The sequence below is a fragment of the Cydia splendana genome, unplaced genomic scaffold (assembly GCF_910591565.1).
Source record: "Cydia splendana unplaced genomic scaffold, ilCydSple1.2 scaffold_42_ctg1, whole genome shotgun sequence".
Classification (NCBI taxonomy): Eukaryota; Metazoa; Arthropoda; class Insecta; order Lepidoptera; family Tortricidae; genus Cydia; species Cydia splendana.
This window is the reverse complement of record NW_026946887.1, coordinates 266,486-282,123: the sequence shown is the minus strand read 5'-3', so window position 1 is coordinate 282,123 and position 15,638 is coordinate 266,486. Positions and strand designations below refer to the sequence as shown.

The following is a 15,638-nucleotide window of genomic DNA, read 5'->3' as shown; positions in this document are numbered from 1 at the left end:
TTTAACATGGCAATGCACATAAAAGCACCAACTAGGATTTATGTATTAATGTGTGCGTAATGCTAACTGACACCCACCAACTTGAATTATCAGATTATGACCTGTCACCTTAAACATTAATGAAATCAAGACTGGTACGACCTGGATTGAACTGAAAAGGATTTATTGTTGATTTAACATTCGAAAGTTTCATGATAGTATAAAGGCTCTGAGGCTCTCTTCTTTTGTGAAGTTATTAGCTCGAACAACGCTCAGGAAGCGTTTAATTATCCTGTGTCTTATTCAGACTTTTTTCGATCTGTGTTTTCCCATCATTATCATTATCATCATCATCATCATCGACAAAAGGGAATTAAGAGGTTATCTGCCAAACAATAAACTCTTCAAAAATATGGTAAGATATTAAAAAAAATGTATACACAAATTGCAATAGCAAATATATATGTCGAATACCGATGGTCCTAAAAGGCGGTGGGCGCGTGGGGGTAGTACGATAATGTATTACTTCACAGCTAAAACAGTATGCTACCATTGCTACCAGTGCATGAAATAAAAATTAGGACTCGTTAACCATACTAGTGCCTACTATACTTCAGTACTAAGCTATTTTTAACTCTAGGGAGCGATATGAAAGTAAAAGAAACCGTTTAAATCTTTATTCAAGTTAAACTAGGCCGGCTTCAACCCTACATATCTGACCTGAGAAGATTTAGCCCTATATGGGACCGGCAACAAACTCAGAGGGACAAATCTTTTCAAAACAAGTTAAAACAACACATAACACATCATTTCTTTATTTCACAAAAGTAAGCTTCTAATGAAACATAAGAAATCAAAATATCACTTGAAATAAAACACTTAGCTAAATGATTAAAGAACGCGGGATTCTATAAGCTATCAGAATAATCCTTCAGGTATAAACCTTCAGGAACGTAGCGAGTTAGGCACGAGGTTGGCTAACGAGTACGTCCGATCTCTAGCGCGGTCCGATCAAGAAGAACTACCAGCGGCGGAGCCTCTCCGCTCCCGCCTCAGTCAAGTTGGCAAACCTGCTCGACCAGTCTACCAACATACCGACAAAAACGCCAACTCGTGCCTACGCTCACTCGAGAGAAACCTCTCGACGTTCCAAAGCCTTCTCCTGTCATCTCAGTTCAACAACACGCCAATAGATGGTGTTACTCTCTACGCAACTTTATTTCAACAATGCGCCAATAGACGGAGTTACTCTCTACACAACTTTATTTATTTTGTTACAACCAAATAATACGTAGCTCAACATTGCTAATCGATTTTATACAGGCGTCTAAAATAATGAACTATAACGCTGCAATACGTCTTTCTGGTGTCAGGGTCCGACATATATGTATCTTCTAATAATAATATATAAATGTAAAGCAACCTGGAATGTCATATACCCACGCAGGTACCAAATTTAGATCAGACAACAGATATAATTACTTTAAAAATGAATTATAAGATCTACCAATAATAATTAGTAAGATATAGGTAATGTACTATCCTACATTAATCATTTTATCGATTAAGTAATTTTAATAAGTTAATAACCAAACTAAATGTTGAGAATAGTCCATAATACGATGTTCTTAATGCCAACAGTAGTTGAGTAATAGTAAAACTTTTGGTATTGACGATATTTCAACCGAACTAGTGAAGTTAAGTAGGTTATTTTTAAGCAGACCTCTTGCTCATGTACATTTATCCTTCAGTCAAGGCTTTTTCCCAGAACAGCTTAAAGCTTCGTTTGGCGATCTTAAAGTAACGATCCCAATAATTACAGATCGTAGTTTTACAGTGTAATTACAGCACAATAGTGATTGTCCCAATAATATCAAAATTAATAGAAAAAGCTTTTTATTAACAAAAGACAATAATAACTTCCTTACTAAACATGATATTTTACACCCTATTTAATTACACAAACGGGTCTACCGCGATATAATTTCATTGTTTTTACCTTTAATTCCGACGTTTCAGCTGAGTTGCACCAGCTGTGGTCACGGAAAGACTGACGTCCCAACAAATGTCAACGGAGATATTAATAAAACACCACTAAACTACCCGAAATTAGTTTATAAAAATGTTCGGGGTAGACAAAGAAATTGCAGCTACCCGTTAAAGTTTAATGTTTATTGTCCACGGCACGACACGCAACACTCACAGTATCCGTACACTGGTCCGAAGACTACTACTGGATACAACTATAATTTCAGTTAGTGGTCAAGATCAAAGTATGTATAAAACAGATATTTATAATGCCTTATCTGATACTAAATATTGGATAGGAAATTAATATGCTTCTTATTAAGCTCAGAAAACACAATTTATGCAATTCACTCATATGGAACAATACCTCGACAGCTCAACATTCATATAAATGACTATGCATTTCATAAAACAGGTAACATAAATTAAGTTCTTTGGTTTAAATTTCGATTCATTTTTAAATTGGAAGGACCATAACCACTCTGTCATAATGTTCAAGACTTGACCATTTCGTCTTGGCCTGCAAAAATTACGACTATCTGTTTCCTACGAAGCAGTGGCTTATCACGGCTACGTCTCATCATACTTTAGCAAATGCTCCTATGGGGATCAGTTGTAAACCACTATTTAAATATTACTGTAAATCTGGCTTTTATGTATGTATATACTCAAAATCTGTAATTTTCAAAAATCATATCCAAAATATTTCCAAGACCTTATGGTATGTGCTCCGTCAACCCAAGAGCAAAATATCTTACACCATCCACGCTGTATGACAGACATGCAGAAAAAATGCTTATATAAAGATATACAATAACTATACCTGTTCACATAATCACTTGGGGCCATAAGTTTAACAAACTTCTATTGGACTGGCTTCTAGATCACTGCTTTTATAATACTCGTAACATTACCTACTGATTATGTTGCTCATAAGGGGTGAACCAATTTTTTTTTTTTTACTATTTGTAGGTACTCGCTGTGTGATAACTAAATGTTACTTTGTTTTAATTACTGTTGTCTATGATATACCTTGGTGGTATAGTTATTAAGTATACCTATTCTTTAATGTTCATTTATGTTTGCCATTTTGGCTCATGTACCTCGTAGTTTTATAAATGTAACTATGTTAATTTCTTATTAACGGTGTACTGCATGCTGCTTATAAACAGCTGAAGAAGGTGAAACGATTACACACTTAACCCAAGACACTTATTGTACCCTTTTTCTGCTAATAAATCATTTCTATTTGTACTCTCTTTTACTACTACGTTCGAACGTCTCATTTAACCTGTCAGCGTCATTTCGATAGTATGATGGGAAGATCATGAGTATTTTATTTTCCATTTTTGTATTATCGTTCGTGTTAACGCTCCATCCATGTGTGCGTGCGCGCACACATACACGCTCCATCTACGCGGTGCCGCGGCCGGCGGCAGCCGCCATTCTCCGATCCGTTGCGACGCCGACACCACGTATCGCTCGGTCGCGCGTCCATACATTTTCTCATTTCCAAAAACCATGTAATTTAATCGCTCAGTACATTAAAAGTTGTAAAAGTCCAAATTGTGTCGACTACGTCATTTCACAAGAACCTGCGCCAACAGATTCGAGCCGGATGAGGCTTTGGAATCCACTATCTAAAGGAGGACAAAGGAATTCATCGGCGCGGTCGAACAAAGGGGTCGACATTTTGGACACGTGGAGATCTGGAGATTCAACCAAATTCAAGAAGATTCAGCAAGTCTGTACCTGAGTCTACAATATTTAAGCAAGAATATACCAGGAAAAGGGTTTGCAGTGGCATTTGTGTGAGTTCGTTCCAATTATTTCGTTTTAATTTCACTTCACTGTGCCTTTCATACAGAGTACTGTGCTCTTTTCCATCGAAACCACTATCTAAAGGTTTCATATCAATCTAAAATCCCAATTAGTGCTATAATTCCGTCTATTGCCTATTTTAACTAAATATTCTTTTGGAATCGAAACTTAAATCGATCTTTTATTTCTATAAACTATCAACAAAAGTAGCTTCAGTATCTTGTTTTCAGAGTTCTAGAAGACTGTTTTGCCTCTATTTGTGCCAATACAGAACAATAATTGAAAGTTTAGCTAATTTTTATTCGAACATTCCAGAACCGGCGAGGGGTCAAAGTCCACAGTCTCGCCGGCCGCCTGCCTACGTGACCGCGCGTTGTCTCGAGTAACGGGACTTCGGGCGTGGCTTGTTCGCACGTTTGCTTGACTATCCTTCTGCCTGCTTAATCACGCTTCGCATAAAATTTAAGTATATTTCCAATAGTTTTCACTCTTTTGCACAATATTTGACTTCATTTACCGCGTGTTTAATCATTGTTTTTCTTACAGCTGTAGGGCAGTTTGAGATTTATTTCGTTTTCACTCTTACATAGTAAATAGCATTTTAACGCAAGCTTCAATAATTGCAATATTTTTCGTTCAATTAATTAATTTTTTCTTCATTTAAACTTCATAATGGACAATTTAAAATCACTAAAGAAAAGCCGAGCAAGCTTCAAAGCAAAGCTGACTGTTTTCAAAGATTATCTAAATGCTTTGCTACCTAGCAGTGAGCTTAATAGCGTACAAATGCATGAGCTTACCATGCGACATGCCAAAATGTCAGAAATGTATAACGATTTCGATTCCATACAAAATGATATAGAAAGCTTGACGGAAATTCCAGATGAGGAGTACGCAGAGCGGACTTCCTTCGAAGCCCGGTACTTCGGCGCCATGGCTGCTGCGCAAGACCTGCTCAGCAAGCATGCCGCGCCCGCCGAACCTGCCTCTGCGGTGCACGACAGTGGATCGGTGGCGGGATCAGGTGATGCTGTATTCTCAAGTAAGCCAAACATTAAACTTCCAACAATTCATCTCCCGACTTTCTCTGGTCGATATCAGGATTGGCTAGAGTACCATGACACTTATAAATCACTAATACACGATAACACATCCATACCTAAAATTCATAAGTTCCACTATCTAAGGAACTCTTTAAAAGACAGTGCGTCGTTAATCATTAAATCACTAGAGTTTTCAACTGAGAATTATGATGTTGCTTGGGACTTGCTGTGCGAGCGTTTCAATAACAATCGCATTTTAGTAAATAACCATATTCAAGCTTTGTTCAGTATAAAGCCAGTGACTCAAGAGTCTTCTAAAGCCTTGCGTAGTATGATAGACTGGGTAAATAAAAACCTAAGAGCCTTAAAAACATTAAAATTACCTACTGAACACTGGGATATTCTAATTATCCATATGATGTCTAGTAAGCTTGATTCAGTCTCAATGCGCGATTGGGAAACCGAACGTAACAAAATTGTAGGTATTCCCACGTTTAGTGATTTCACAAATTTCTTGAAGGGTCGTGCGGACCTCCTTGAAACCATGGAAGAGGCTCAGAATCAATCAAAGGTTCCTCGTAGGCACAGTGACGTCACGCACAACCGCCCAAGAACATTTGTCGTAAATGACTCTCTTAAACAAAAACAACATAAATGCCCTGTATGCGCAAACTATCACACTATATACCAATGCCCTAAATTCAAAGCTATGCCTATAGAATCGCGCATCGAAAAAATAAACCAGTTAAGTCTTTGTACTAATTGTCTTCGCGCAGGGCACGACGAACAACGCTGTCGACTTAGTTCATGTCGTTTGTGTACCAAACGTCACAACACTCTGTTACACATTAACACTCAATCCACAGAACCACTGGCTAGCAAATCATCTACTAAAAGTGACGGTGTCTTACCTGGCGTGCAGGACCAATCTAAACCTGCACAAGACAACATCACACTATCTTCTATACATCGCAGCCAAGCTCTTCTTTCCACTGCTATAATCAATGTTCAAGACCACTCTGGTCAAACACACAAGGTCCGTATTATGCTAGACAACGGATCAACTATTTCATTCATCACAGAATCTTTACAAAAACAATTAGGGATACCCAGTTATTCCACATTTACCTCAGTTAACCTACTGGAGGACAAAACAACAAAAGCCACTAAAAAATGTGACGTCACTATATCGTCACTATACGATCGCAATTATACAACCGATGTTGATTGCTACGTTTTATCTCGGATCTCCGATCTCATACCTACTAATCCAATTAATTGCAATGCTTTCGAAATTCCCTCTCACATCCACCTCGCGGACCCATCATTCTCGGAACCGTCAGAGGTGCAGATGCTGCTGAGCGCTGACATATTTTGGGATGTACTTTGTCTAAATAAAATATCCCTAGGCAAGAATCTACCATTACTAGTCGAATCAAAACTAGGGTGGCTAGTAGTTAAATTACAAAACTCAAACAAAACAAAACAAAATACAGTCCACTGCCATTTCTCTAATACAGAGCTAGATCACAAACTAAACGATTTTTTTGATAATGATGGTTTCTCTAATATCGAAAAGGTGTATAACAAATCTAAATCTGATAGCGAGTGTGAACGAATCTTTACAAGTACTACCACGCGCCACTCGGATGGGAAATTCATTGTAACGGTACCACTTAAAGAATCCCCCGAGGTGTTAGGTAACTCTAAAGAACAAGCTTTGACAAGATTTCAGTCATTAGAGCGCAAATTCAAACGCGAACCGGAATTCAAAGAGCAATATACTAAATTTATGAAGGAATATTTACAGTTAGGTCATATGTCAGAAAATATAGACTCTCAAAACGATACATTCTCTTATTTTCTTCCACATCATGGAATTTTGCGCGAAGGGAGCCTCACAACAAAATTAAGATCTGTTTTTGATGGATCAGCTGTCACAAGCTCAGGGAAGTCATACAATGACATTCAACACATAGGCCCGGTTGTCCAAGATGATTTATTGAGCATTCTCATTCGATTCCGACAACATAGATTTGTTGCAACTTCGGATGTAGCTAAAATGTATAGACAGATTTATGTAAGAGAAGATCAACGAAGTTTGCAGCAAATCCTATGGCGGCCTGATCCCACACAACCAATTAAACCATACAAACTAAACACGGTCACATACGGCACGGCCTCAGCTCCCTGGTTAGCGACAAGAACACTAAAACAATTAGGTATCGATTGCAAGGACGAACTTGCACGTGAAACGATTTTGCATGACTTTTACGTTGATGATTACATCACTGGTCATGATGATGAACAAACACTCATACATACATGTCAAAATGTCATTAGCGAGCTAGAACCCGCTCATTTCATGTTACGAAAATGGCGGTCTAACAAACCGTCCATTCTAACTCAAATTGTAAATGAAAACAATGATGATGATTTTCTAAATCTAAACAACGATGAATATGCCAAAACTTTAGGCCTACTTTGGGCTTGTAAACGAGACACATTATTGTTTTCATTGCCACACACAATTAAAACACCTAAAACAAAACGCACTATTTTGTCCACTATAGCGCAAGTGTTTGACCCACTGGGCTTAATAAACCCTTGCATGTTACAGGCAAAACTCATACTCCAGTCACTTTGGTCTCAAAATATTCCATGGGACTCCCAGTTACCAGCCGAGGTTGACTCACAGTGGGACCAGTTTGTCAAATACTTGCCAGATATTTCCAAAATCGAAATTCCTCGCAGAGCACTTTGTGATGATTTCGTAACTGTTCAATTACACGCATTTAGTGACGCATCAATGAAAGCTTACGCTGCCTGCGTATACATACGCACAGTGTCTATAAGCGGTAACGTAAATGTACATTTGCTCGTTGCAAAAAGCAAACTGGCCCCACTGAGGCAACGACTAACAATTCCAAAATTAGAATTGTGTGGCAGTCTCCTAGCTACACAACTAACGAAAAAGGTTGTAAATTCATTACGCCTGAAAGTAGACTCAATATATTTTCACTGCGACTCAACCATTGTGCTCGGCTGGCTAAAAACTTGTAAAAAACAGCTTAAACAATTTGTCCATAACAGAGTCACTGAGATTACTAACGCCTTTGACCCATCAGCATGGCACTATGTCCCAACAGATATGAACCCTGCTGACATAGGGTCTAGAGGTCAAAATGCTTTACAGCTCAAAAATTCAACTTTGTGGTTCCAAGGCCCACATTTTTTACACCAAAAAGACATTCAATGGCCTTTGCAGCCTCAAAGTGTGGATGTTTCTGATTTGCCTGAAATCAAAACTCGTTGTAATTTTTCAGCATCTGCAGATATACATGAAATCGATTTCACTGAAAGGTTCTCAAACTTTAGCAAAATGCAGCGCGTTGTAGCTTACATATATAGATTTAAACACAATTGTCAAAATACAAACAAACGAGTTGGTCCATTACGCATTTCAGAATTAAAATTAGCATTGTTTTCCTTATGTAAAAAGGTACAATCAGAAATATTCACCAAACAACTTTCATTGCTCATGAAGGGCACACTGACAGCAAAAGATAAAATAATAAAACTAAATCCATTTATTGACCAGGACAACCTTATCCGAGTTGGAGGACGATTATCTAACTCAAACTACGATTATGATACTAAACATCCTATTTTGCTACATGCATCCCACCATATAACAAAAACATTGATACAACATTATCATAGAATACTTTTACATGCAGGACCCCAACTGCTATTATCCATGTTACGTCATAAGTTCTGGATAATAAACGGTCGCAACCTCTGTCGGAAGATAACACATGACTGTTTAACTTGTCTTCGTTTCTCAGGTCGTACTTACCAGCCTATCATGAGTTCACTTCCTGCACAGAGGTTGCACACTGATCACCCTTTCACACACACAGCCACAGATTATGCTGGTCCTATCCTGATATTGAACAGAAAGGGTCGCGGCGCTCAACTAATAAAGGCATACATAGTTGTGTTTGTCTGTCTGGCAGTGAGAGCAGTACACCTCGAGCTCGTCACCGATCTGACGTCTCAAGGCTTCATTGCCACTTTAAATCGATTTATTGCCCGCAGAGGTAAGCCGGCAATTTTATTTTCAGATAACGGTACTCAGTACGTAGGATCATGTAATGAACTAGCTAAATTTTTAAAGGAAACCAGTAATGACATAACGGCTTACTCTGCAGAAAACGAAATAAAATTCAAATTCGCCCCAGCTTACAGTCCAAATTTCAACGGTTTGGCGGAAGGATCAGTCAAGTCTGTAAAATATCACTTGAAACGCGTTCTATCTATGACTAATTTAGACTACGAACACATGAATTCGGTATTGGTTCATATAGAGGGGATACTTAACTCTAGGCCTCTCACTCCTCTTTCTTCTGATCCTTCAGATCTCGTTCCTTTATGTCCAGCACATTTCTTAATTGGGCGAACGATCACATTGCCACCTGCACCCCAGGTGGAAGAAACTCGACCACTTACGACACTCTCCAAATACATGAGAGTTCAACAGCTCAAGGCTCACTTTTGGAGAAGATACTCAAAAGAATATATTTCAGAGCTCCAGTCCCGCAGCAAGTGGCGCACTCACGGTGCGCATCCACAGCTGGGCGAGATGGTCATCATCAAGGATGACCGCTTACCACCCTACCGATGGCTGCTCGGACGAGTCACAGCCGTCCACCCGGGCAGCGACGGCGTCAACCGCGTCGCCGACGTCCTCACCACTACGGGGACCCTGCGCAGGGCATACAATCGGCTCTGCCCACTTCCATCGACGTTGGATCAGGCAGCTCCTGACCCAAGGGGGGCAGCCTGTTAACGCTCCATCCATGTGTGCGTGCGCGCACACATACACGCTCCATCTACGCGGTGCCGCGGCCGGCGGCAGCCGCCATTCTCCGATCCGTTGCGACGCCGACACCACGTATCGCTCGGTCGCGCGTCCATACATTTTCTCATTTCCAAAAACCATGTAATTTAATCGCTCAGTACATTAAAAGTTGTAAAAGTCCAAATTGTGTCGACTACGTCATTTCACAAGAACCTGCGCCAACAGTTCGTAAGGCTACCCTGTGACAGCTTGAAGCGAAATCCAATGGAGAAATAAAAAGAAACATTATAGTGCTCATCAGCGTCATCAGCAGACTTATGATATCGGAACCAATCATACCGTCAATAACTAGATACATACGTGTATCATTAACAAAACTTTACAGGACCTGATACTGGACCATACTGGGCATATCTATCCAAAAAAATAACAGTCTTCTAATTGTGGTCCACCGCATGTAATTTCCGAAAATCAAATTACATTCGTGAAGTTCGGTTTTAAGTACTTATGGTGCTAACATTCGTTCAAAATTGAGTAAAGCTATGCATTTTTATTCAGTATTTACGTCCTAATTTACATGGCGCTATAGGTTCAGCTTGTAAGTTAGTCTCTAATAACATATAAGGTGTACTAAGGTACTGGACTGGACAGCGCTCGTCCGCGACTACGTGACCCACAACCGCGACTAACAACTTCTCTATTCAACTGCAAGTGACACAAAGGAGCAAAGCAACGATTGCAATACAAGGAGCTACAAAAGACTTTTTATCGCCCGCTCAGAAGCCAAAGTGCAAATTGCAGCCGCCTACAACTCACATAGAGCCACAACACCAGCTGCCCAACACGCATTATACGAGTATAGCAGCAAAAACAGCTACTGTAAGTTAAAGTTATAGCAGAACCTCTTAACCAGTTTTATGTCACCTCAGCCTGGCTAAGCTAAGACTATGCAACCATTTTACAGCCATTCTATGTCTAAAGGTTATAAAGTAGGTACTGAGTGTCGCCTAATTGTCTGCTGGGTTTGTATTTACACATTTGATCCTCAAAACAAACCTGATCGACTGATACATTAATTAAAAATTGTCATCCCCATTACTAAATTATTCATTGAAATATCAGCTTTATTGTGCAGACAAACGATGCAAGTTGTAATGACCTTACTGTATAAGATGTAACGTTAGTCTACCATACATTTCTATATTGATCAAGCTCACCGATCGCTGCATCACGGAAAACCCAAATAATGCTGATCCTCATTCACGTGTAATGGCCGTATATCACATGGGGTCAATTAACATCCCAACTATTTACTCAGCCTGTAATCGTATAACAGCCGAGTTACGGTTGTTGAAACACCAATATATCGTATAATAGCGGGTAACTCGACTATTTAGCAATTTTCGCTAATTAGTGCTATAATCATGTCGTATAAACGTTTATAGCACTATCCTTTAGCGCTTTTATTCCACCTTTTAATAAATGGTGAGTTAGCGCTACTAAATCACTTTTATTCAGCATAATTGTTCTATTAAAATCATATAACAGCTATAGAATAGCTAATTGTCTGAATAAGGCGCTTTAATACAACTGTAACTCAATTCTCTTCTCTGTTGCTATAAAAGCTTATTAAAAGCAATCCAATAACCATTTGGCAACAATGCTGCTGTAACAGCGCGCTTATATCATAATTGGGGTAATGGGGTTCAAACCGCTGTTATAGGAGCTGAAGTGTATTTACAGGTTTTATTCAAGAGGGTAGTTTGGAATTCGAACAAACAACACGCGAAAATAACAGCTCCGCATTAATTAAATCGAAACGGTGGAAATAAGCCCCCGGGAATCCGGAAGCGGGCATATTTTTTAGTTTAAGGTGCATGTGAATCGATAGTGACGATATCTTCTATCTATACATATAATAAAGCTGAAGAGGGTCGAAAGTCTGTACATGGAAGATATTTGAAAAAAAGTTGGCTGGGGAGACTTAGAATTGATAACAGAACACGTTCCAACAGTTTTTAGAATTTTTGTCTGTTTGTCTGTTTATCTGTTTATCTGTTTGTCTGTTTATTTGAACGCGCATCACGTGAAAACGGCTGAACGGATTTTGATGAAAACTTTACTAATCTGTCGAGAAAATCCCCGGCCAGGTTATAGGCTATAAAAATTCAACCCCTAAAAGGGGGGGTAGCCACAACACTCGATTGACTTAAGTTTGCCCCTAAATCGTATGGCGCTACTTAGGAAGGAGGGGCAAACTTTTTTCAAATATGTGCTAACACTATAGAGTACCCTGGTAAACTAACAGATGGCGCTGAATTTAATACGATGTGACATAAATAAGTCACCGAGGAAGGATTTTGCCAAATTAACTCTAAGTTTAGAAGACCCCTTTTCTAAAATTTCAATCAATCGTACGGATATCAACAAATTTAATTGAATAATTGTGTTGATTTAATAATACAACAAAATTAAACGACAGTAAATTAATTGCCCCTCATTGCACAGTGCCATCTTTTGGGGAGCTGAGTAAACATAAAGTAACCAAGAAAACTAAAAATGAGTTTACATAGTTACGTAGTGGTAAAATAAACACACATATCAACACGCGTATAATTGCATAAAATTATTTATTTTCTCCGTCATGAATTATACCTAATTGTAATTATATCGCATCCATATCAAATCCATATTGATACGTATCGCATCCTTAAGCACTTAATAATGGCCACGAAGTTGGGTACTTTGAAAAAAAAAAACATTGACCTCTGTCATTTGCAGTGCCGGATTTTCTTTTAAGCAAAATAAGCACTTGCTTAGGGCACCATTGTCTAGGGGCACCAAAAATTATCGAAAAATTTACGCGTTCGCTTCGCTCGCGTTTTCAATAACTTTCTAAGATATGATAAATGTGACATTCGGTTGGCAACTGCAGCAGCATTACTCTGCTGCAACGTTACTGCTGCAGGACTGTCAATTTTCGTGATAAAATAATGTGTCCACACTAAAAGTAAAAATGTACACCTGTCTATCAAATTGCGTTTTTTTTATATCGAAAAATTGTCGCTTCGCTCGCGTTTTCAATAACTTTCTAACATATCATAAAGGTGACATTCAATTTTCGTGATCTAATGATGTGACTGATTTCCATACTAAAAGTAAAAATGTACAACTGTCTATCAAAATGGGTTTTTTACATCAAATAATTTTCGCGCTCGCTTCGCTCGCGTTTTCAATGACTTCCTAACATATGATAAAGGTGACATTCGGGTGGCGACTGCAGCACCATTAGGTAATCTGTTGCAACGTTACTGGTGCGGCACTGACAATTTTCGTGATAAAATGATGTGACTGATTTCCATACTAAAAGTAAAAATGTACAACTGTCTATCAAAATGCGTTTTTTATATCAAAACATTTTCGCGCTCGCTTCGCTCGCGTTTTCAATGACTTCCTAACATATGATAAAGGTGACATTCGGGTGGCGACTGCAGCACGTTTAGGTAATCTGTTGCAACGTTAGTGGTGCGGCACTGTCAATTTTCGTGATATAATGATGTGACTGATTTCCATACTAAAAGTAAAGATGTACAACTGTCTATCGAATTGCGTTTTTTTTATATCGAAAAATTGTCGCGCTCGCTTCGCTCGCGTTTTCAATAACTTTCTAAGATATGATAAAGGTGACATTCGGGTAGTGACTGCAGCAGCATTAGGTACTCTGTTGCAACGTTATTGCTGCGGCACTGTCAATTTTCGTGATAAAATGATGTGACTAATTTCCGTACTAAAAGTAAAAATGTACAACTGTCTATCAAAATAAGTTTTTTACATCAAAAAATTTTCGCGCTCGCTTCGCTCGCGTTTTCAATGACTTCCTAACATATGATAAAGGTGACATTCGGGTAGCGACTGCAGCAGCATTAGGTACTCTGTTGCAACGTTACTGTTGCGGCACTGTCAATTTTCGTGATAAAATGATGTGACTGATTTCCGTACTAAAAGTAAAAATGTACAACTGTCCATCAAATTGCGTTTTTTTATATCGAAAAATTTTGGCGCTCGCTTCGCTCGCGTTTTCAATACCTTTCTAAGATATGATAAAGGTGATATTCAGTCAGGGACTGCAGCAGCATTACTCTGTTGCAACGTTACTGCTGCGGCACTGTCCATTTTCGTGATAAAATGATGTGACTGATTTCCGTACTAAAAGAAAAAATGTACAACTGTCTATCAAATTGCGTTTTTTTATATCGAAAAATTTTCGCGCTCGCTTCGCTCGCGTTTTCAATAACTTTCTAAGATATGATAAAGGTGACATCCGGGTGGCGACTGCAACAGCATTAGGAACTCTGTTGCAACGTTACTGCTGCGGCACTGTAAATTTTCGTGATAAAATGATGTGACTGATTTCCATACTAAAAGTAAAAATGTACAACTGTCTATCAAAATGCGTTTTTTATATCGAAAAATTTTCGCGCTCGCTTCGCTCGCGTTTTCAATAACTTTCTGACATATGATAAAGGTGACATTCGGGTAGCGACTGCAGCAGCATTAGTTACTCTGTTGCAACGTTACTGTTGCGGCACTGTCAATTTTCGTGATAAAATGATGTGACTGATTTCCGTACTAAAAGTAAAAATGTACAACTGTCCATCAAATTGCGTTTTTTTATATCGAAAAATTTTGGCGCTCGCTTCGCTCGCGTTTTCAATAACTTTCTAAGATATGATAAAGGTGATATTCGGTCAGGGACTGCAGCAGCATTACTCTGTTGCAACGTTACTGCTGCGGCACTGTCAATTTTCGTGATAAAATGATGTGACTGATTTCCATACTAAAAGTAAAAATGTACAACTGTCTATCAAAATGCGTTTATTATATCGAAAAATTTTCGCGCTCGCTTCGCTCGCGTTTTCAATAACTTTCTGACATATGATAAAGGTGACATTCAATCTTCGTGATATAATGATGTGACTGATTTCCATACTAAAAGTAAACATGTACAACTGTCTATCCAATTGCGTTTTCTTAAATCGAAAATTTGTCGCGCTCGCTTCGCTCGCGTTTTCAATAACTTTCTAAGATATGATAAAGGTGACATTCGGGTGGCGACTGCAGCAGCATTAGGTACTCTGTTGCAACGTAACTGTTGCGGCACTGTAAATTTTCGTGATAAAATGATGTGACTAATTTCCGTACTAAAAGTAAAAATGTACAACTGTCTATCAAATTGCGTTTTTTTATATTGAAAAATTTTCGCGCTCGCTTCGCTCGCGGTTTCAATAACTTTCTAAGATATCATAAAGGTGACATTCAATTTTCGTGATATAATGATGTGACTGATTTCCATACTAAAAGTAAACATGTACAACTGTCTATCGAATTGCGTTTTTTTACATCGAAAAATTGTCGCGCTCGCTTCGCTCGCCTTTTCAATGACTTTCTAACATATGATAAAGGTAGTGATCCAAAGGACTCGAGCCTTTTAGCTCTTTTTTTAGGGCTCGCCTCATCTCTTGACGCCTAAAAGGCTAAAAGGCTATTTAGCTCTTTAGCCCCCGAGCCTAATTCTATTTAAGAGCCTAGGCTCTTGGGGCTTAATAAGGTAATTGTAAAATATTTTATCGGGACACAGTGGATACAGTCCTCTAGCATATCCATCTGTCAACTTTACTTCAAGTTCCGCCTCCAAGGGAGAGGGAGAGAAATTAGGATTAGAAATTAGCCGCTTACTGACACAGACCGAATTCCACGCGGGCGGAGCCGCGGGCACAGCTATCTATACATATAATAAAGCTGAAGAGGGTCGAAAGTCTGTACATGGAAGATATTTGAAAAAAAGTTGGCTGGGGAGACTTAGAATTGATAACAGAACACGTTCCAACAGTTTTTAGAATTTT

General features: G+C 38.8%; 1 protein-coding gene across 1 annotated transcript; it reads left to right on the top strand.

Moving 5' to 3' along the window:
* Positions 1-4,070: 4,070 nt before the first annotated feature.
* LOC134805572 (uncharacterized) lies at positions 4,071-9,751 on the top strand. The gene is made up of 2 exons (XM_063778848.1): positions 4,071-4,852; positions 9,368-9,751. The coding sequence occupies exons 1-2, from the start codon at positions 4,501-4,503 to the stop codon at positions 9,721-9,723; spliced, it is 708 nt and encodes a 235-aa protein (XP_063634918.1). The 5' UTR covers positions 4,071-4,500; the 3' UTR covers positions 9,724-9,751.
* Positions 9,752-15,638: the final 5,887 nt, after the last annotated feature.